At 42.0% G+C, this 23,929-nt stretch overlaps 2 protein-coding genes across 7 annotated transcripts; one reads left to right on the forward strand and one right to left on the reverse strand.

Annotated features, from left to right (window-relative positions):
• Positions 1–426: 426 nt before the first annotated feature.
• LOC103704038 (auxin transporter-like protein 4) lies at positions 427–6,967 on the forward strand. 6 transcript variants are annotated; one of them, XM_008787163.6, is made up of 10 exons: positions 551–779; positions 859–945; positions 1,053–1,190; positions 1,754–2,056; positions 2,261–2,446; positions 2,649–2,761; positions 2,862–3,045; positions 3,239–3,336; positions 4,577–5,042; positions 6,420–6,967. In XM_008787163.6, the coding sequence occupies exons 4-10, from the start codon at positions 1,868–1,870 to the stop codon at positions 6,648–6,650; spliced, it is 1,467 nt and encodes a 488-aa protein (XP_008785385.3). In that variant the 5' UTR covers positions 551–779; positions 859–945; positions 1,053–1,190; positions 1,754–1,867; the 3' UTR covers positions 6,651–6,967. The 6 variants fall into 6 exon arrangements, with proteins under 6 accessions (XP_008785386.3, XP_008785387.3, XP_008785392.3 ...); XM_008787166.6 differs by having other exon boundaries at positions 620–779; positions 1,058–1,190; XM_008787164.6 differs by lacking the exon at positions 859–945 and having other exon boundaries at positions 427–779; positions 1,058–1,190.
• A 1,265-nt stretch (positions 6,968–8,232) lies between these two features.
• On the reverse strand, positions 8,233–19,837 carry EMB2766 (structural constituent of nuclear pore). The gene is made up of 9 exons (XM_008787162.4): positions 18,325–19,837; positions 17,529–17,619; positions 17,302–17,383; positions 16,899–17,021; positions 14,194–14,271; positions 13,248–13,351; positions 9,805–9,892; positions 9,628–9,726; positions 8,233–8,780 (listed from the first exon to the last, which is right to left on the reverse strand). The coding sequence occupies exons 1-9, from the start codon at positions 19,709–19,711 to the stop codon at positions 8,688–8,690; spliced, it is 2,145 nt and encodes a 714-aa protein (XP_008785384.2). The 5' UTR covers positions 19,712–19,837; the 3' UTR covers positions 8,233–8,687.
• Positions 19,838–23,929: the final 4,092 nt, after the last annotated feature.

Raw genomic sequence — 23,929 nt, forward strand, 5'->3', positions numbered from 1 at the left:
ATTAGTAGAAATGGCACCTATCTCCAGACCAAAGCGTGTACCGATTGATCTGCTGCATTAGAGCTAGCAGGAACTTCTAATTCGCTGGTCGGCGGTTAATGAGTTCGGTCCGTTTGAACGCTAAGATTCCTTCTTTTTTTTTTTTTTAATCAGTGGGGATAGCCATTTATATATATATATATATAATAAGGATCCTACAAACCGAAGGTTGCTCGATACTTTTGCAAAATAAAGCGGTAGAACGGAGGAAACATGCATAATAGAAGGGAAGCAAGTTAATTTTAATGGCGCAAACAGTATGGTGAGAGGTGTACTTTATCGTATATGCAAAAGCCGCCTTCACACGAATGAACTTTCACCCCGGGAGGATGAGACCAGGAATTGCTATTTATTATTATTAATAATAATATTATATAAGAAGGATGTACTGAGAAATTGGGAGATCGAATGGGTGGTGGGCCTCGGATCCGCGCATTCTGAAAAGTGGAGGAGAGGGCTAGTGACATAGTTAAACGCTATTATTAAAAAACAAAAAAAGCAAGTCCAGGTTGCAGTTGAGGCCGGCGGGGAGTCTTTCCCAACGTTAGTAATAAGTGGCGGTAATTACTCGCCATAAAGTGGTAGAGGGAAAGAGGCGCCTGACACTCCCTTATAAAACACTGCTCGCCGGCTTTCCTCTGCTCGCACCCCCGCTCCCAGCTACCTGGCTGTCTATCCATCAGTCTTTCCTTTCCCTCGAGCCCTCGCACTTCTCCAAAGGAATCAAATACCAGGATAAGGTCCGATTGTTCCTTCCTTCGATCCCTGTCTATCTACCCCCCTCCTCTTAAGTCTAAAATCAATCGACTCCTGTTTTAGTTACTGGCTAAAATTAGGAGAGAGGAAGAAGCGCAAAAAGGCAGGCGGTTAAGGAGGTCAGAGAGGGGTGGGAGAATCAGAGAGGAGGTTTCTTTCTGAACCTCTCTCTCTTACACACGCTCACTCACTTTCCTCCCTCCGCCAGCTTTGAACATTTCAGCACTAATGCTCTTAATTTCTTTTCCGTTGTTTAGTCCAGGCATCAAAGCGCGCATTTAATTCTGGTTCGGCTGTGGGCTTTCGAGAAAGAGAGCTCCGCCAGTGGTTTGCTGGCCGCGTTAAAGGAGGAGGAGGAGCGTGCCAAAGAAAAGATAAAAACAAAAGAGAAAAGGGTAGGATTGAATCTAATCTCCAGTTTCCTCTCCTTCAGCAAAGTTCAAATTCTCTCTCTCTCTCTCTCTCTCTGGTGCGTTCTGCTCCCTTCCTACCTCTTATTCTTTTTTGCATTACCCTGATCTTTTCCCTCATCCTTATCGTCGCTTGTCACTCGCTGTCTCCGCCCTTCCTCTTTTCTAGAACAGGTAGCTCCTCTGCCGCCTCTTCCTATATCTATCTATTGCAAATACAGACGCAGAGAGCCTCAGGGCTTTAGGAGATGAATGTAATCGTCTCCCTGTTGTAGTGGGTCTAGCGATGCCGCCCTTTTCTAATTTATTTTCTTTGATCTTATTATTTTTTATTTTTGCTCTGTTTGATTTTGAGTCTTGACTCCTTAGAAGTAGTTTTTTTTTTAAAAAAAAAAATTATTATTCCTGTTATTCTTGGGTAGGTGTGGCTTGAAAGAGATCCGCAGCGGAATTCCCCCTTTTCCTTTTTAAAAAAAAAGAGAAAAAGAAGGAATTAAAAAGCTGCTTTTTCGCGGCCCTGACTTGTCGTGTTGCTCTCTGGATGTTAGATCGGTACGGATCCCGGCCTTCGGCCCGTCTGCTGGTGGTGGTGCCGTCGGAGAAGAGAAGAGGGGAAGGGATCTCTGCGTCGGAGAGAGAGGTGACAGAGCGAGGACGAAACGATGCAGTCGCAGAAGCAAGCGGAGGAAGCCATCGTGGCCAGCTTCAACGAGACGGAGCAGGACGGTAACGGCAAGGAGGAGGCGGCGGCGGAGCGGGCGGAGGAGCCGCAGCCCATGTTGAGCATGAAGAGCCTCCTCTGGCACGGTGGCTCCGTCTGGGACGCCTGGTTCAGCTGCGCCTCCAATCAAGTATGACCAACGCCATATCAGCACCCCGCTCGCAATTTTCTCTCTTTCTTTTCCTTATAACTTTTTCCCCTTTTTGGTGTTTTTAAAAAAGAAGGAAGAGAAGGGAAGAAATAGGGGGGAAAAGAAAGAAAAGGAAAAGAGGCAAATTGCTATTTTGCGGTTGAATTTGATGGAGTTTTGTTTGGATATCACGCATGCATGCAGGTGGCCCAGGTTCTGCTGACGCTGCCCTACTCGTTCTCGCAGCTGGGGATGCTTTCCGGGGTGCTGCTCCAGCTGTTCTACGGTTTCATGGGCAGCTGGACGGCCTACCTCATCAGCGTTCTCTACGTCGAATACCGCACCCGCAAGGAGAAGGAGAACGTCAGCTTCAAGAATCACGTCATCCAGGTCCGTTTCCTCCTCCTCCCAAACCCTTGTTTCTTCTCCTCTGGCCTCCTCCCTCTTCCTCGGTCCCAGTCGCCCGCAGTCCCCGAATCTGGATTTTCGGGGGCCCAAATTTGCATAACGCTACCAGACCTGCGTTCTGAACACCGAAATGACGGAAATGCCCTTTCCCCTTCCCCTCTTTTGTCTTGTGCGCTGCGCGCAGTGGTTCGAGGTGCTGGATGGGCTGCTGGGCCCTTACTGGAAAGCCATCGGTCTGGCCTTCAACTGCACCTTCCTCCTCTTCGGCTCCGTTATCCAGCTCATTGCTTGTGCCAGGTATACAATATTTATATATTCCGGTCGTTCTTCTTCCGCCTTCCGAAATAACTTCAAAAACTTGCATGATTTACTACATCAACGACCGGCGGTGGTACAGTAACATTTACTACATCAACGACCGGCTGGACAAGAGGACGTGGACATACATATTCGGCGCGTGCTGCGCGACCACGGTGTTCATCCCTTCCTTCCACAACTACCGGATATGGTCCTTCCTGGGTCTGGGCATGACCACCTACACTGCCTGGTACCTCACCATCGCCGCTTTCGTCAACGGCCAGGTATCCCATCGATCCGTTCCTCCTTGTGATGATTACGCGGCCGTTCGGTTCGGCTTGCTTTATTCCATCATTCCTTCGGGGGCCCATCGCTCCTTTGCCCCTACCCATCTCCGGAAGGAGAAGGAATGATGAGAGCCGGCAAGGCTGGTGGTGGTATGATTATTTTAACCGGCGGGTTATCTTTGCGTGCCAGGCTGATGGCGTGGCGCACTCGGCTCCCACAAGGCTGGTCCTCTACTTCACCGGCGCCACCAACATACTCTACACTTTCGGCGGCCACGCCGTCACCGTGTAAGCTCCGCTATTGCTCTTAGTACTGGTAGACTTGCAGCCCACCACCCTGCCCTTTTCGGCCGCAGGAATACGTGCTTTGTTTTTTTTTAAAAAAACAAAAATTGAAACAAAAGTTAAAAATTTCTGCCTTCCTTCTGTGCCGCGACTTTTTACCTTCTTTTCAAGCAGCAAGCAGCAAGCAGCCTGAAGGAACTTTTTATTATTATTATTATTTTCTTTTGTTTTTCATCTTCCGCCGCCCCTTGTATCCGCAGCTTTTGCTGGGCGGTGGGCCGGGCAGCCCGGATTTGGAAATCATTTGCCATCTTTCCAGTCCCCACGTTTTTATTTCTTTAGTTGTACAAGGACCAGCTTCCATTGCTCTCAATCAGCAGTCGGCACGACTGGAGAGCAAGGGAATTAACCATGCACCGCCGATATTGTCCGGCTCTGCTTGCACTCCATCACTCCATCCCTATGTTATGTTACTAGGATTTCCAGCGGCACCCGAACTTCCGGCGTTTAGTGGGAACCAGCTGTGGAAATCAGTGGTGAATGGACCAACCGTCGATATGCTGCTGCCACGGACCTTTTGATCCGCAAATTTATTATTAAAGGAATCTTTTAGTGGCGAGGAAAGGGGTATGAGTCATAGAAGGTATAAAAGTGGTGTTTGTTACCTTTCTAGGTGAAGGATGGGGTCGTGATTGGGAGGAGAGGGGGGACCAATTCCGGAATTCGATCTGATTGGCTCTGTAGGGATTTGCTACCATCGTCATTAGTGTGTCCGCGATGTCGTAGTCCAATGGCCGGGGCCTTCTAATTGAAAATTAGAAAGAAAAGAACTCTAAACTGTAGCTGTAGGGTAAATAATTTCCGTGCTTTTGTCACGACGCTAGAAGTTCGACAGGAAAGCTTCAGGCTTGATTGGCTGCAAGAGTATTTCTGGCACATGTTGTCTTTGTACCACGCTGCTCGGATCGATCGAGAATCCTTATTTGCTCTTATGTTTTATTTATTTATCTTATCTAATCAAAGAAAGATGTACTGAATTGTTTTGGTAGAGAGGATTCCACTGGGCCTTGATGAACTAACTGGTGATGATGCCGACTTTAAAACAAAAATATATTTTGGTAGTTAATTTTCTTAAGTTAAAAAGGGATTTGTGCAACATTTTGTTCAGGCTCTGTGTATATACATATGTAGCATGGTCCATGGGAATCCATCGATCGAGCTGAGATTTGTGGCGTGGTTGCAGGGAGATCATGCACGCGATGTGGAAGCCCCAGAAGTTCAAGTACATATATCTGGTGGCGACGGTGTACGTGTTCACGCTGACGCTCCCGTCGGCGTCGGCGATGTACTGGGCATTCGGGGACGAGCTGCTGACTCACTCGAACGCCTTCTCGCTTCTGCCCAAGTCGGGGTTCAGGGACGCGGCGGTGATCCTGATGCTGATCCACCAGTTCATCACCTTCGGGTTTGCGTGCACGCCCCTCTACTTCGTGTGGGAGAAGGTGATCGGCATGCACGACACCAAGAGCATCTGCCTGCGGGCGCTGGCCCGTCTCCCCGTGGTTATCCCCATCTGGTTCCTGGCCATCATCTTCCCCTTCTTCGGGCCCATCAACTCCACCGTCGGGGCCCTCCTCGTTAGCTTCACCGTCTACATCATCCCCTCCCTCGCCCACATGCTCACCTACCGCACGCCCTCTGCCAGACAGGTATCATACCCCCCTATACACTACCGCATGCCATCTCTTTCTCTCTCTGTCCATCTCTCTCTCTCTCTCTCTCTCTATATATATATATATATATATATATATATATATAGACATTATGTTGCTACTTTGACTGCCTGCTTGTTTGATGAACTGCTAGCTAAATATTTAAAACTGTGGTTTACGTCCCTTTAGCTGGCTGGCACTATATACACACACACATTCGTCCTTCGGATCATGTTGCTACTTGACTGCCCGCTTGTTAATTTTATCAACTGCTAGCTAAATATTTAAAACTGTGGTTTACGCCCCTTTAGCTGGCTGGCACCACACACACACACACACATTCGTCCTTCAGATTATGTTGCTACTTGACTGCCTGCTTGTTTGATGAACTGCTAGCTAAATGTTTAAAATTGTGCCTCACGTCTCTTCAGCTGGCGGGCACTGTGATAGCCGTGTCCCATCCCCGCATTTGGTCTGATATATCTTTCTAACCACCACATTAATTAACCGCTAGCTGCTCGCTTTGCCAGGGTAAAGAACGATCTTGATTGATCGCCCCTTACTGACTTCTCTGGTGACAATGACACTGGACGCGGTATTTACCTGTTCCGATTGTTTGACATGATATCTCTCGGTTAATCTTCTTTTTATATGCATCTCGATTACTTCAAAAAGGGTATTCCGTGCTACCCTTTTCCTATATATCTGCGCGAGGAGTTAAGCGGTCGATAAGCTTAAGTATAGTATCATTATATTTTATACCGTCTCTCATTTTCTATTCCCATTGATTGATTACCGTGCCCATAAATTTCTTCAAAATGCTAGCGGTGGGTGGGTGCCTATTGGCTAATCCATTGTACACTTGGTTCTTTTTTTTCCCGACCATTTGACCGGCTCTCCCACTGGATTTCGGTTTCCTGTGATCCTCTGAGCAAAGATTTTTGCCGGATCACCCACAGCCAGCACCTCGATGATGTCGGGGGGGGGGGGGGAAGGTAGTCCTGGTGGGTGGTTTCGTCATTCCGGATTTCTTGACAGCCCCCATGCTCGGGTCAGCAATTGCGTTAACTTAGTGTGGTTCGAAGATCGTAAAGTATAATAACCTGTTTGAGGTGAAAATTGAATTCATGAACCAGGAAAGCGAACGAATCCTTCCATCCATTTTGAATGGGATGGATGGGGACACGACAAGAATTAGTGGAATGGTGAGACGTTCCTTTCCTCCACGTTTCTTTCTTTCTTTCTTTCTTCTCCTTCTTCTTCTTCTTGTGTTCCCAGCCTATGGTTATGTATTGCTCTCTATTCTGTGTGTGGTGATTGATTTGTTGATTGCTAGCTAAAATTATTGACGGCTGTGATGGCTTTTGATTGCAGAATGCCGCGGAGAAGCCACCCTTCTTCCTACCTAGCTGGACCGCCATTTACGTGGTGAACGCGTTCGTGGTGGTGTGGGTGCTCGTGGTGGGGTTCGGGCTCGGCGGGTGGGCCAGCACGGTCAACTTCGTCAGACAGGTGGACACCTTCGGGCTCTTCGCCAAGTGCTACCAGTGTCCCAAGCCCACCGTCGCCGCGCCCCCACCGCAGCACCCAAACAAGCACCACTGAGCGGCCGTGGATTCCAATAAAATACCATATAAACTCCCCACCCAACTCAATTATACCGAAAGTTCTCCTCCGATTGCTCTCTTGGGTTTTTCTCGCCTGTAATATACGGAAAGGGGAAGCAACGAAAGCGTGGGCTTTACTGCTTCTGGCATTCGAGATGTCCGCTTTCCTTTTGGATTTCTTTTCTTGGGTTCTTCTTCATATGGTGGCTTGCTTTCTCTCTCTCTCTCTCTTCTTCTAATTTGATAATATAAATTTAAGTTTGATGGTACTGTGATGATTCCCACTGCCGTCAAAGCTTAGGTCTATTGATATTATTCTGGATGCAGCTCTCTCTTTTTTATATACATATATAATATGCGAAGAGTGAAAATACTTTTTTTCTTCGCCGTTAGATGAAAGGATGGAAATGATTTTTAGGAGAAAGCGGTAGGCGTGCCTGTCATTATGACCAGCGTGTTTGCTATATCTTTGAAAAAATACGGGAGGATCGGCGGTCGGCGTGGTGGGGGCTCCATGCCCACTATCGTGGGCCATTTTTTCTTCCAACATACAAAAGAAGGGCCGGAATACTATAAATACGGATTACCGTGGAACAGAGAAGGCCCCTCGTGCGTGGATTCTCAAGTGTCTCTCGGCCTCGTTCTCTTCACATGGCCTGCACGTTGCCGGATTGGGTTGCTGTCGCTCTGACCGCTTTGCTTGCTCCCTGAACAAGTTCATTTGTACCAGCGATAACCCCCTTTTTATTTGATGCGCTGTGCTCCTCCATGATCGCATGCACCGGCTTGCTTACGATTATATCAGCCTCTTGTTCCAACGGCTTTATTAATCTTATACCCCTTAATATATTAGTCCTGCTTAATATATACGGCACGTGAAGTGGCAGGCTCCATGTCGTCTAGCCGCTCGCTGCCGGTACCACTAGATATGGGGTTGAAGATCTTGTCGGCGGACAAATAGCATACAAAATATGCAGCGGGTTTTGTTCATTTATTGGCAGTTGGGTCAGAATACGGAACGCAGGTTACACAGTAACTGAAGAGGCTTGCCCTTCCCTTCCAAGGTTAGAACGGGAGCGGAGTGAGCCGAGTTGTCTCGAACCTACAATCCAACGCATTCGATGCTCTTACGTGCGAAACGCCGGAAAGGCCGATCCAACCAAATAGACAAAATGTCCCTTCATGTGCTGGGACCATCCCCCGAAAATCCGTATCATGCGGCAGCAGAGACGTGCCATCAGACCTTCACTTTCATACGGGGACTTTGCTAGAAATATTTGGTTGTGCAATCCCAATCCCTGAGAAGCTAGCGACGGCTGCCGAGCAATCCAGGTCCCAGCGTTTGGCATCCAAAATAATGTCTCTTTTGAGGAATTTTACTTCGCTATTCCATTAACGCATGCTTCCCGTTGAAGCAGATAATCATTTACAAGAAGCTACATCCTCTTGCATGTATAAAATAAAAGTGCTGATACAAATTTGATCATCCATAAAATACAACTCAAACGGAATATCCTTCCCAAGGGACAGCCGTACGATGGTCCAGACATTTTTACGGTCAATCAATCTAAATTCTCCGGTGAAAAAACAGCTTAAAAAGTACGAGTTAACGGCTTAAGATTCAGCTTTTATACATTATCGACAACTCATGAATGCTTAGAATCTTGTAGATCTAAAATCTTCGCATACCTTCTAGAGCAAGAGTAGCTAGCTAAGGAATTCCGGAAAATAGAACATACCATTTTATGAAAGCATGCACCTTCTAAATCCCGGTACGTCTTCTACCAAAAAATTCCATGTGAAAATTGAAAGATTTTACAACTTTCTGTTTCGCGTTTTCAAATGTCCATGCCCAGCAGATCATTTGCAACTACGCCGACATCGGGTCAGAACCTACCAGATACTGATTAATACTCAGAACGAAAGAGAAGGAATATCCCATGTTTTTACGCTGCAACCTAGAATTCGTCTCTGATTTCTCTGCCTGAGCTCATGCAATGCATGATAAATTCTTTTTATCCCCAAGATCCTGAAGTCAATTCAACCAGAACCTTGGACCTGTCAAATCGCGTTCCACAACAGCACCACGATTGGCCAGTTTCTGAATCCGGGTAGAGAATTCATTAGCCTGAGGCGAAAAAAACAAAAAACAAAACGAACAGTCGATAAAGGATACCATCTTGGAATTCGAAACAACAACACATTTATACAGAATTTTTAGAAGTTACAATCTTCATCCTAAAATGATAAGGGCCTCAAGCTGCTCAGGCCCAAGTTCTTTTTTGCCCACTGTTCTATTTTGTACCGACAGTCATGTAGAAGTAGAAAGGTTAGATCCATATTCATTTCAAGCAAGCTCATTTATACTCTCAATGTTTATATCAAAAGAAAAGCAAGATACATCCACTAAACAATGTTTCGGAGTCGCATAGAACCAAATTGGCAGGCACATTTGAAGGCATTTTATGATATGGCGGTCTTGACTTGTCAATCGATCAGGATTGTAACGTGTGCACTATGAACCATAACCCATGCATACTTCTGCTTGCTCATCAGCAGATGAGTCAAGGCTCTGCAGGATCAATAAAAAGTACAGTGTATGCATGGTATTCTAGCATCTAAAAAAGCATAGCAAAATGTTTTTTATTCAACCATTGTCACCAGACAAGTCCAAGGATTTTATCAACAATCTTATGCAAGGCTCGAAAATCAGACTATCAATTCCTTGATTCTTTAGACTAGCATATGATACTGAAGTTTTGTTTAAAGAATGAAATTTGATGCAATAAGTGACAAGATTTTCATAATCTCGCTGGATTACAATTTCATAAAAGAGACAACGAGATGGAACTATACAGACAACTTCAGCAATGAAAAACATACTGCCTACATAGAAATAGGACAATTGCAAATAAAAAATGCAAAATATAAGCCGATTACTCTGAGAGAAATAAAGAAATTTCTACCATACTGACCCTTTCATCGATCCACATTAGTGAACTCAGTTGATTGTTTAATACCCGAACAGCAACATCAATAGGAGTCATACCATCAACCACATCAAACTCACCTCCCTAAACAAAATATGCAGAGTGAGTTTTGCTAGATAAAAATGGTTATGATGACTAAATTGAAATCTAGCAGCGATGTACCTGACTAGTGTTTACTGTTTGGATAATTGATTTTATTTGTTCAGCCATCTGTTGCATTTCCCTCTCGATAAATTCAGCCCTTTCATACCTGACATTTCAGCAGGGATAATAATTAAAGAGATGCTAACACAAGCATTGTATGACACCTGATACAAACATTAGGGATCTAAGAGTACTTATCAAGATGCAACCCATTAATGTTGCATGTGGTTCAGGAATAAAAAAGGTATAGCAACCATAGTTATGCCTATTGGCATAGTTATGGCATAAGTCATTCCCTTTTTCTTTGCTTTTTTTTTCCTTTTTTGCTTACAATATTTGGAATAACTTTTGGCAGAGGGTGTTTTTTCCACACAAACACACACACACATGCCTATTTCCTAACTGTTGAGCATGCCCAAGGCCTAGTTCAAACCCCTGCCTTGTTCCAGAACCAGGCTGCCTAATGATTTAAAAAAAGTCCTCAAAAAGCATCAAAATTGCACCCAAATATAGGATTAAACATAACAATCCAAATAGATCTATAGTCAAACATTCTTCATACAGTAATTCTGCCAAGAACAGTCAATGTTTGTAAGAGAAATCCATTCACATGTGCAATGAGTATAAATGGCAAGGATCTAATAAAGATGCCAGCTGCTTGAGTGTACATAGATCCAATCATGACCAAATGATGGAAGATATCTTTATTACTTGGTTAGGCAAGGGTCCATAACAATCCTAGTTTCAACAACATCAGGCATCAATCAAGTAAAACTGGGTCCAACACAATTAAACCTGAATGAGCCCAATTTAACGCGAGAATAGTTGATGTAAAATAACTGGTTCAGCGTATACAACTCGAACTTCCAACCGAGTGTATGGGTCCAATCTAGCCATAGGTCACAACTATAACCATGAATTTATATCGGGTCGAGTCGGGGTGACTACTAGCCCATCAATACCCAAGTTTTAGTGCATTCTGACAGTTTCTTTCTAGAACAGCCACTACAGAATTTTGGAGATTGCTTCCCCTGCAATAAAACTGATTCTAGAAGGATCTTCTGCATCTTGGAATCACATCAAGAGATGCAATCATAACCATATAAAAAGAGAAGGTGGGGTGTGTGTGTGTGTGCATGCGTGCACGCACGTATCGTGTATGCTTATCCAATAACTAACACAAGACCTTGTCAATCCCTAGAAAATCACGGTTTATTCTGTTAGGGAATTTAGCCAAGTTGTCGAGGAACATATTATTGTGAAATTAAGGAGTGCTTCAGATTGCAAACAAAATTCAATATCAACAGAATTGGCTCTCAGAGGCTCCTGCCACTGACTCTGAATCAAACACCTTCAGAAAACGTTGGTATTTTCCAAGAAATTTGTAAAATTATGGAAGTAGTAAAACTCATTCCACACTGTTAAATATCGATTCTCAACTATGTACAGCAATAATATTGCGTCCACAAAGTTATGGCCCATCATAATGGGATAATATATGAACAGCTTGTAGAATTAGATAGATGAGGAAGAACAGCACTACTAAGTCTATAAATTACAGAAATTGAGAAAGAGGATGAGAAGAAGAAACACACAAACACACACACACACAACAGAGAGAGAGAAGAGAGAAGAGAGAGAGAGGAGAGGCAAGTAAATTTTTGAAAGAAGAACTGAGAAGTCTACTAATCCTTTTTGACAAACACTTCTATCTACAAGTCACTATAACCAAACATACACTAATTAGAAATTTCAAAAGTAATCATGAGTAAAATAAGACTCCTAGGAGGCTAACATTCCAACATCTTAAAATTTAACGATTCCTAAATTTTGAGGATTCCATGCAGTCCATAACACCTACAGGCTTTCCAAACTTTCTATTATCCAATTAATTCAAAATTAAAAGAAAAAGAAAGAAAAGTTTAACACTTCTCAGCCTTATATTGTACAAGCTCTCACATCAAATGATGCAAAGGTAAAAGTATCCATATAACCATCAATAATAGGTAGTCCACCTATATATGAATCCGGATTGTAGTAGCACATCCTTTAGCTGCAGATTCTGACAACATTTTGACCATGCACCTTATCTTTTTTGCATTTTTTTTATCATGCACCTTTGCACTGCATGATCAATCAATCTATCTCCAATAAAAAAGGGTGGCCCAGTGGATAAGGCTCCCACTATCGTAGGGTCCAAGAGGGTCAGATGGACACAACCTCACCCCTGTACAAGGAGAGGTTGTTTTTATGGTTCGAACCAATAACCTTCAGGTCACAATAGAGCAACCTTACCATTGCGCCAAGAATCAATCACCCTCACATCAACCTATCTCCAATGAAGCATAAAATATCATCATTATGTATATCTTTGCTACTTTGATCAACATGAGGGAAGAGATACATGAAACCTAACAAGTGCTTAAATGACTCCAAAGAAGGAGGAAACACATGGGAAGATCCTCACCAGAGATTTCTCGCAACTATATTTCCCACAGTTTTAACCAGGTCACATTGTAGTTTGTCATGAGCTTCCCATTATTACATGAAACACTTCCCATAAATTTCCCAATTTCAAGAAGCCAAGTAAAATTTGTAAGAGATAAGTTTGTTGGAGAAGCTTGATTACATGAGACAAGTCTGTCCCAACCATTATGGTTTCAGTATCTTTGAAAATCATGCAAGTAAGATGCGAGTTTATACAAGCAAGTGTTAGGTGCTCCTTAAATCTGTCAGGTGCTTCCTTGATACATTGTAGATCCTGATTTAAGCTATCATGGCTCCCTCACCTCAATTTACTCAATTTTATGTCCTATGTCAAATCAGATATAGTACAATTACAATAACCAACCATATGAACAGGGCCGGATGCTAAGCAAACTTGCTTAAATCTGTAAAGTTTTGCAAGTACTCAACATCCGCATGTTATAAACTGAAACAAAAAATAACATGGAAAGTGCTGTTCTCATCCATTCTTGATCTAACATGCAATTCAGAGATAAATGCTAAATATACTTTAATAAACCATCTTGTTACATCTAGACACAACTTTTGCAAGCAAAGGTCTGCAGATATAATAAGCATCTTACTTTGAGTGGCACTTTACAGACTTTTCCTTTTGACAACAATTTGATGTAATTAATTTTAATATTAGAAACCATAAAAAACAGCAAGCAATTAAAAATTGTGTGGTATAAAGCATTAGCATGCAAGCAACTTAAGTCAAACTTCTATACCATATCTCTGTTACAACCGTATCGCTATACATTAGGACTTCAATGTTCTAATTCCGTGATCTCAAAACATTCAGAGGACTCCAATTTGTAAGAACAAATGATGGATACTTTAAAGTAATTAAGCTTCAATGATGTTCTCATCGACTGAGTCATTATGGAACAAAACAAAAAGTATGCTATGAAACTGATAGCATTAAATCAAAAGAATCTAGAGTTGGTACCAACATTGAATCCCTCGCAGAAGCAGCCTCATCTTCAAGAAGCAGCCCGCGTTCATCCTTGTATATACGCTCAGCTTCTTCTTCCAGGCTTTGCAAAGCCTTATCAACCTTGGTAAGGAGGAAAAAAGATTAAAGAATACATTTACCGAAGCATAAAGAGAGGCCAATCTAGAAAACTATTTATAAGTTAAACAAAGACGTATAAAGAAAATGACCCTAGTCAACAAGTTAGAAAGACAACAGGAGAAAAACTATACGGGTCATCTACCAGCTGGAGAAACCTAATTTATTTTAAAAATAAAAAATGAGAATATTGTTAGAAGATTATGATCTTCAATAAACTAAATAATTAATGATCTACCAGTCAAATGTCCAGCATGCTCATGCACATAGGTTAAGTTTTTAAATCAAAGGCTACCTACAATTTCATTCAGAAGTACATAGTATATCATAAACTGTTCTTTTAAAAAGATGTAAAACAAAAATGAAATCAGCAAACGGATTGATCAGTCGTTCATGTTTCTCCACCAGAATTTGCTATGCTATGCATGAAACTAGTTCAAATGATACAAAAGCAGTATTAAGGACAAGGCTGTGCTAGTGTTGTAAGCTGGTAGTCTTGAAGCTTCAGTAACAACAATTTTTTGAAAAATGAAACTGATACATGCAAAGAGTAGAAAATATATCTAACTCTAACCAACTAAGCATAAAACAAAATAAATATATTCCTGGAAATGTGCATAACTATCATACAGTTCAGCATTTCTTGAACATGCATCCAAAAGATCATGAAACATAACACCATGTGACCCTTATACAAAAACATGAGCTGACATGATATAAGAATATTGACAATAAGCTGTAGTAAGATACAACTAAAGATAAGAGGAAATTGTGGCGAGAAATTCTGTAATAAACAGAAATAAATAAGTAATTGTTTTCAAGCCAACCTCTTGTTGGTGAGTTTCAATCAACTCTAACTGCCGCTCCAAGCTAGTTTGTGTCTCTACAACCTTTGCCACCTCGGCCTGTAAATGGATTAAAAGCACAAAATCGAGAATTTTATGATATTAAGATGAAATAATGCAATCTAAGAGTTAAAAATAATCAGCAATTATTAAAGAATCATCATAATAAATATCTGCTTCCACTTCATGGAATTAAATGAAAGGCAATAATAAATATGTGTTTTCCCTTCATCTCATTATTTGGTAGCTTTCACAAGAATCATCCATCAGACCGATATCATCCCTTAACCTATGCAGTCTAGATAAAAGACAGAATCTACAATTTGCATATCAGGCTCAACAAAGCAAGTAAATCGCGAAAAAAGAAGGTTTTAAAGCGAGCCAAGCAGCTGTCCTTTCCCTCGCCTGCTCTGATCCCAACAAGAAAGTCATCACACTATCTAAGGTATGTCAGCTGAGACTGATTAAACCCACAAGAAGTAATGCGACAAGCATTAAAAAATAAACAAACATTTAAAAGGACATACTTGTTACAAAAATTCACAAGACAAAAGGCATGCCTCTGATTAATAACTTCTGTGATAAATGGAAGAAGCAAATCAAGGTCACGATATGGCATAACTTCTTTCACACACGTCTGGATCCATCTCAAAAATCACAGCTGGGTCTGTTTTCCTTGACCAAGCCATCAATATAATCACATATTACAAGAAAAGACAACCTGTTTTTAGCAAACTTATCTAGAACGTAATTGCATTAGCATGTCACTGTGCCCCGCAGCCAGCAGTCAAGTATATATCTTTTGCATGTCATTCAAGGTGTTATTGGTCTGAACTGCATTATATGATCTTCAGAATCAGTGGCAAACAGGAAATGAAAGTCAAGCTTCAGAATCTAGCTAGAATATTTGTGGAAAATTGACCCTGACCCCAAGCATTTCCATTTAGTCAGTTTCAAGTCATCTGCATTTCCAATTAACAAGATCAAGAGACCATCGAGTCAAAAGATTTCTTCTCCCTCCTTATCAAATTCAAGATTTTCCACACAATTCCATTCTCCCACAAAATCTCTTTGATGCATATGATACAAAGGTTGCAGTATGAATCCTGACGTGAGACCTCCAGTCACCAGTCCTAGTTTGACTCTCACCATGGCATTTTCTCTCCAGTAACATAGCACATATCTTCCAAGACCATATGATAGGTTTTCCTCGTGTTAAAGTTCCAACCTTTCCAGACACAGTCTCCACCATCCTACCTGCAAAAAAGGTCTGATGTACTTTAAACCATTTGTACGCATCTCTTCACATTAGACAAGAGTCCAGTACTCTGATAAAAGCAAGTTGGTCCTGCCAATGACAACTTTCAGTCACTTATGACTATATAAAAGTAAGTTGTGTTGCTATCTCTTTCAACCAAGCCCCTCTAAGATTTTCCCCAGAAAAGACCTTTCCATGCTCTGATCATTGCTGATGTAAAACTTCCTCTAATTCGAATACTTGCAGTTACTAATTTTAGAGTCAGACAACTCCATTTGGTCCATTACTATTCATTGGTTTGCTACTAACACAAAACTTGAACATCACTCAAGAGAATCTTAGACTCCCAAAGCCACAAGAAAGAAACTACCTCAGCCTGACACTTTGGTGGCCCTAATCCAAAAAAGTTCCTCATGTCTGTAAGAAAAGAGGAAGAAATATCTTGCTAACCGAACAATCTACCAGCACCATTCTACATTGCTCCACATTTGCTATTATTGACTGCCATCATGGTTATCTGACTTGCCACATGAATGCCAAAGATCGGGATAATTTTACACAATAAAAATAAAAGTTGCCAAGATCAGCATTTTGGGGTGCAAATGAGCTCAAGCTTGATTCATCTTGTAATCAAGCTGAACTTTAGATTAACTCTTTTTAATTTTGATCCAAACACAAGCTGTCACGAATAACTCATTTCAACTTTCTGGTGAGATCTAGAGGCCACGCAAGGCTTTGATATAAACTAATTAAGCAAACTTCTGAACTTACATCTTAATCTTCTAGTTTAAATGCATTCCTTTCTTATGTAAAGTATGCTAATAAGTAAATTAACTAAATTTTAATATAATAGCAACAATAACATATAATGCATATCTATCACTTATTTGTTCATATCTTGAGCTCAAATTGAGCCACGTTGGAGCAAGACAAATGTAGCTTAAATCTTGAATTGCTCACAAACATCTTACTTGTTGACAGCCCTATCAGCATCAACCTTCTTTAGTCAGCAAGATAATCTGTTTTCCATGTCAGCGATCCTTTCACCCAGCTGTGTAAACCACAAACACATCTTTTTCGATGGTTCTAATACACAGTGAAGCTCTACTACTACCATCCTCCCATTTTTGGGGGGTCGGGCACTACCCTCTCAATTATCCACTTCACAACCACTCAATTTGAACAAATTTTCCACCATCACTCTCAAATAGCATACTGATCATAATGCCTGACAAGAAACTGTTCCAACATCAGAGAAACAATGAAACCTACTTCATGTTTGGAGAAAACAGAACTGAATCAGGTTATATTTGAGAAAAGTGACGCTTCAACCAAATCAAAGTAGTGACTGATTCTAGAATTGGGTCAAACAACAAAATAGAAACAGCCAAACCACACGTGTTTGTAGTCTACAAGGTGAGGGACCTACCTCAAGCCTAATAAGAACATTTCGGTTTTGCAGAATCCGTCTGTCCCATTCAGCTATTGCAGTTGCCTGCTTTTGAAATTTGGCTGTCCGCTCTTGTAGCTCAGAATTCCAGTCTTTGAGAATCTGCAACCCCCAAAATAAAATAACTTGGCTAGCAAAATAAAAAGATTTGCCAAAGATGGTTTAAACCAAAAGCTTTGATAGAAGATAGAAAAAGCAATTATTCCTAATATTATGCAAATTTGTTTTCGAAATAACAACAATGTGCCATCTAGCCAACCAAGGTAAAGAAGACAAGGGAGAACACATGACAATACTTTTTCTGCTTCTAGGAAATTTACAGCGAAGCAAGTTTCTGTTTGGCCTATTGCTAGAAGAGTAATAACTCTTATAAGATCAGTACCTCTCCAGCAGTTTTGCCAGGAATCTCTGATGGTAACTTGGGTGCTTGGGGTGTCAGCGAACTTGTTGTAGAGCTAATGGGCCTACAGTTCAAATATTGAAGCAAAACAATGGCAAATGTCAGAAGTTAAATTACCTTCAGTAAACCAGCTGCTAAATGTTTCAATGCAAAACTAATATCTAGAGCAATTGATCTCTCTCTCTATATATATATAGACACACACAAACCCGCCACTACTAGCTTGAATGCTTGAAGAAGATGCTTGAGTTGTGGTGGAACTGGAACTCGATGCACTTGCTGATGCTGTAGTGGAAACACCTGACAAAAAAATGGATTTAAATTTAAGCATCTACATCCTAATAAGCATATTTTGCATGCCCATCTCCAGCCAACACGAACAGTATATTTACCAATTATCATGTCAAAACAAATCAAAATGGGTGCCATTGGCAAGCACTGACCACAGATACCAAATAACATCACTCAAAAACCGATTCTGCATAGGTATGACCTAAATTACCTAAAAAGAATGAAATAGAGATGGCTTGAGTCATTGCACCCGGAAAAGATGAAGTAAATGGAAACCTACTGACAATTAGAGAGCACGTGAAACAACATGGAGTGAATTGGATGGCAAAAGACTAAGTCAATAAGTCTCCATATGACATAGCAACAAGAATCAACAAGAAATATCAAACAATACATACGAGATGCAAGCCAGCAATGAATAAATGGAAAAGAACGTCATCAGCTGCATCATGTTTGTCAAGTAAGTTTTTTTACTTTTATTCCTTTAAGTGCCAAGAGCTATGAAGAAAGCACGACAACTAATAACAGTTAGACAAATGTAGCAGATAATAATAACTAATAATGCAGAACTTTGGGGAGAGCCTGAAGCTAAGTCACCCCACATATACTAATATAAGCAGCAAATTTTAAGAAACCCGGGCAGAATTCTTCAGATGCAGCACAAAGGGTAAGCTGTGATCTTTGAGGAAAAAGGTGAACCACAGATCAACTCACCAAATGCTGCAGCAGCAGCTGTGGATTGAAGTGGAGATGATTTTGTTGTCGATGCGGGTGAGGAGGCAGTAGGTAGAACAAAACTAGGAAAAGAGCTGGACCCTGGAGTGCTGGCAACTGACGTCACGGCTGCAGGCGTAGCAGCCGCTGCAGAAGTCGAGGTGAATCCTAAAGCAGGGACAGAGGGTGTAGCTGCGGCGGAAGTGGAGGCTTGTGAAGTGAACAGCGAGGGAATTGAGACAGGAGGAGTCGTGGTTGCTGCTGTAGAGACTGTGACACTTGTGGCTGCAGCCGTTGCTGCTGCTGAGGATACAGAGGACATGGAAGAAGAACTGAAGGATAAAGTAAAGGATTTGGCACCTCCGGTGCTGGAGAAGGCTGCTGGAGTAGATGCAGCCGAAGCAGTCGCAGCAGAAGAAGCTGCATGGACGAAGCCAAAGGAAGGCTGGGAAGCCGATAAACCAGATGGTGTCGATGACAAGGCAGAGGTCGTGGCTGGTGCGGGTGCTGATAAAGGGGTAGCGGTTGGTGGTGCAGAGCCCTTGGAGAAAGACAAGCCGCTTCCGAAAGAGAACGAAGGGGTTGAAGAGGAGGAAGATGAAGAAGAGACGGCGGAGGCGGAGGAAGATGATGGGAACAAGGAAGGGAAGGACGGGGCTAATGTTATTGCTGAGGAGGAAGAGGGAGCGAAGGAAGGGAAGGATGGAGTGGTTGCTGTCGAGGACGGAGCAGAAGAGGCGGGAGCACCGAACACCGGCGAAGCGGAGACCGATGGGGCCGCAGCCGAAGAAGAGGAGGAGGAGGAGGAGCTGGCAGAAGAGGAACCGGACCCGAAGAGGGACGGAGACGAAGCGGACACGAAACTAGGGCTTGGAGCGGAGGAGGCGGAGGATCCGAATCCGAAGGGGGGAGGCGACGAGACTGACCCAAAGAAAGGGCTCGGAGTGGAGGAAAGCGCGGCCGATGACGAGGAGGATGCGGAGGATCCGAATCCGAACGGGGAAGGCGACGAGACTGACCCAATGAAAGGGCTCGGAGTGGAGGAAAGCGCGGCCGATGACGAGGAGGGGGCGGAGCCAAAGGAGAAGGAGAAGGGTTTGGAAGCGGAGGCGGCGGCGGATCCGGGAAAAAAACTAGAAGCGGGGGCAGTTGATGAGGCCGCTGAGGCGCTGAGAAACGACGAGCCGAAGGGGGAGGAAGGGGCGGAGGAAGGCAAGGAGGAGAAGGAGGAGAAAGGGGCCGAAGAGGATGATGGAGCCTGGGAGAAGGAAAATCCCTGGTTCTGGGAGGATGAGGAGGAGGAGAAGGAGGACGACGACATCGTCGAGGGACTGAAGGAGAAGCCCGACGACATGGTCGAGGAACTGAAGGAGAAGCCCGACGCCATCGCCGATTTCCCCACTCTTCCGCTGCTCCTCTATCTCGCTCGCTCTACCTCCGGTTATGGAGGGTTCAGGTTTGGGGGTTTTATGTTTTGGAGTTTAGACCCACCGGGTTCGAATTTCGAAACACTACGGCGAGCACTTTGCCGTCTTCGCCAAAAATGGTTAACTGGGACGCTGCGATTTGCTCTGATCCGTGAAAGATAGATCCATGATTTTTTATGGGCCGTTCTTGGGCCCTTTTTGGCTTGTCCGGGTGGGCCTAGTTTAGTGGCGTCGCTGCAATTTTCTTGGCGGACGGCGTCTCTTTCATGATTGGAAGTAATCATCACCTGGATGAGAGGGCAAATCACATACGACACAAATTTTCAAATTACGCAAGAGATTTAATAATTTAAATGACATGAGATATTTGGTATGAACTTTAGAAGCTCCCCGACGCACAAAAAGAACGAGAACAGCCAGCATTTTCAATCATCAGATGAAACTTTGTAAGCTCCAAATTATGTAGATGTCCCCTGAATCTGATATTAATATATATTATCCGTGAATGTTAGATAATTAGCAAATCCACAGTAGCCTTTTTTTTTCCCCCTTCCATGCAAGTTCAATGCGAGGCTTCCTTGAGCTAGATTTTGATGGCATTATGAGGATTTTGGATTTGGCGCTGCTTGTGCATTGAAGGATGACTAGCTGCTGGTGGCTGTCGATCTGATATGTTTCCAAGTGGAGCTCATGGCAGCAAAGGTAGGCATTGTGGCGTTGCAAAATTTTTAAGCTGAAACTAAGAGAATTTAGATGGAGGAAGACAATTGAGGCGATTACATGAAACAAGGGTAAGCTAGTGCTTACAGATTATGTTCTTTTTTTTTTTTGTGAGATTAAGAGAGATAATTTCTACCCTCCATCCATCCCACACTTTGGGACCGTCTCCCAATCACTTGTCTAAGTGGTAAGAGGCCATACTACTGGAGGAATTTAATCAGGCGAGTTCTATTTGCTCCTCCTTGTCATGCTGGACCAAGAACACATCAAGCCGTTGGTTAGAGTGATCAAAGCCTAAGACACCATTCCCATCTCGTGTTATCTTGGCCTTGGATTTCTTGAGAGCACCGCCTCAAAATAGAAGTTGAAGAAGAATCGTGCTCCCTAGATGCTATTGCCTCTCTTGGCGTGCTTGTGAGAACACCAACCTTGGGGAGGTGCGTAACAACTTCAGTATGATAGACTCGAGAACCAAGGCTAACATCCAAGATGTCACAAAGGGCGGTTTCTTATACCACGTTCTTGCTCAAAATGATATGTGGAAGATACATGCTTGATTAGCCATGAGTGAACTGAGAACATGATACGTACAATAGGGTTTTGGATGAATATGCCGATGGGAGCCAAAGTTGAAGTAATAAACATCATACGAAAGTTGATCAAGTTGTGCAGAAGATATTATGCTAAAGTTTGAAAAGGCAAAAATAATCACGGTAGATTATTATGAAGGAAATGCTAGCAACAATTTGAGGCCAAATAAGTATACTTATCAGTTTGGCGGAAGGCACTGGATTTGCCCATTTTGATGATTGTGAATAGTGGAAAGATAGGTGGCAACAATTACCAAACTATTAAAGAAAGTGGAGGTTGAATATGGATAGCAAACTTCAGAAGTAGAAAATTACATACAGTTTCTCATTTAATATAAATAAGTAGAACTGTAGTTATAAGAGGCTCTTTTGGATCTAGAGCATATCAATCATTTCTATTTTATCTTTATTTATCTTTGCATTAGCTTTACTTTATTCTGTACTTTATTTATCAGTGTGACTCTACTTTAGAAGTAGTATTAACTTAGATTTTTCCTATTGTACCTATGCACACTCTATTCTTATCCAAATCCATCTTCTTCGAATGTGATGTGATAGTTTCTTGAAGGTCAAAGCACCTGAACCCACGCTACTCTTGTATCCCCTTCGATCACTTTCTTTCTGGCTGTACTAATGTCCGGTGGCATGCCCATACACCTATCTACCTCTTACTATTAGACTTATTCTAGAACTTATCTAGCAAACTATATGGGAACACTTGGAGAGATGCCAGCCCAACAGCGGTGTTCTGATATTGTTGGGGAGGGGGATCGCTTGGTAGACAGAGGAAGGTTGATGTCGGGCAATCCGGAGAGGGCTATCTATAAGTACTAGATCATTAGCTTGCGGTCGAAGCAAGGCTAGGCCACTAGATGGGTCCATTGGAAGGAGAGTGGATAGGTGGGGCTCTTTTATGGACAAAGTGGTGAGGAGATCCTCACCATGGCTCTATATCTGTTATCCTTCTGGGCTTTCTAAGGGCCTCCTTCTCATCTTCCTTGGATGCTACTTATCTGGAGGTTTCGAATTCTACCACATTTAGTGAATTTGTCTCACATAAAACACTCATAGATCCATCACATAAATCCCACCATAGGAATTCCTATCAACAAAAAACTCCTACCCCCAAACCCAAATCGAACAAATCTTCGCCACAAGAAATAAAACAAGATTTTTATGACAATTTTTCTTGATTTGCTGCCAAGAAACCCCAAAATCCTTCAAAAAGAGGAAAGCGGTACCTTCATTAATTTATTGGAAACCCTTTTCAAACTTTAAAGTAGAAATCTAACAAATGCAATAGATAACTAAAAAGTTAAGAACGTTTGGAGAACTCTCCAAAATTAGAAAAAAAGCCATAAAATCATTAATTTATTGGAAATCCTTCGCAATTCTTAAACCAAGAATCTAACAAAAGAAAAAAAAGTTAATAAATATTTATCAGCCATTTGATCACTTTGAGTACATCTACTCAAACTTCTGAAGGAAGATCTACTACATTCATGCTCAATTGGGTGCTGAAAGATCGAGAAGCCATAGCTTCTAACAGGGAAAATTTTTGATGGTAATTGAAGTTGAAATTAATATAAGAGTCAAGACCTAACTTTTACCCATTTTTATTTTTTAAAATATTTATACTATTTTTGACAATTTATATTCTCTTTTAATCGAGAGAGGAAACTAATCTGATTTTGGCTAGACTTCACTAGTAGAAGGGGGAGAAGATTTTATCTTCTTTCAACTAGCAAGAAGCTAATTAAAATGAGGATCTCAATACTATAACGAGAAGGCATATGCAATGGTTTGAGAGAACAAAATATATGTTTTACTTCCATTCATGATATGTATCGCAATTTTTGGATCATGAAAAATTAATAAAAATCAAAGACTTATAGATCCACTTTTTAAAGTTCTAATTATTTATTGTTTAATTTAAGATATTCAAGTAGAGCAGATTATTTTTTTTTCTTTCCGATTAGATCACATATCACCAGCTAACCATGTGCAAAGATGATTGGTGATTGAGTGACACCAATCGTCCATGTCTTGTAGGAAAATAGGTGATTTGGTAGGGCATAAACACCGGATAATATGTATCTCATTACCCTCACTTAAACACCAACCATCTAGAATTATAGAGGTGGATAGTGAGGGCTGTGGGAAAAGAATTTGCAGTCAAATTTTCCTACCGCACCAATATCATTCTAATGCCATATTAAAAGGGAGTTAAAAAACTGGCACCTTTTTTTAGAAAGAGAAGAAGCGGCACTTTATATTTTAGTACGACCGGTGCTAACGTGCATCGACCATACCGTATTGCAATAATGCCAACTTGATATGTGGTATGAAAAGTATACTAAATACTGATACGCCGAATTGATTGTTGCACTAGGTATATCGGCACTATATCAAGATCCTACTAATATAGGATCAGATATCAAAACGGCGATTCTTGCTTTAAATTATTACGTTACTCGTGTCTCTAGTCTTTTATAGTAAGAAATGGTTTGCCTCGCTGGTGGCGCTCCTTGGTAACACTAGAATCATGGTGCAATTATGGAATTATGTGATCAGAGGAGAAAGAACTGTGTTTCAACATAAATGAATTGGATATGGATGAAACTGTATTAGCTAAATACCGTTTCTGGCATTCTGCTGTTACGATGATCATTGTCTTGAAAACGTTTTTACAAAATAAGAAAAAAAATTCTGAAGAACGATCGAACCGTAGGGAGTTTTTGAACCGCTTTTATAGAAATCTCCGGCTTGAACCCGTGTTGGATGGTTCATTTTAACCCGCGCTCCATCACATATTTTATTATTATTAATGTTTAACAAAAGCGGAAGGTGCGAATGGAACACTGCCAG

This window comes from Phoenix dactylifera, chromosome 8 (genome assembly GCF_051530095.1).
Source record: "Phoenix dactylifera cultivar Ajwa chromosome 8, Ajwa_hap1_PhDact_Kaust_v1.1, whole genome shotgun sequence".
NCBI classification, from domain to species: domain Eukaryota; kingdom Viridiplantae; phylum Streptophyta; class Magnoliopsida; order Arecales; family Arecaceae; genus Phoenix; species Phoenix dactylifera.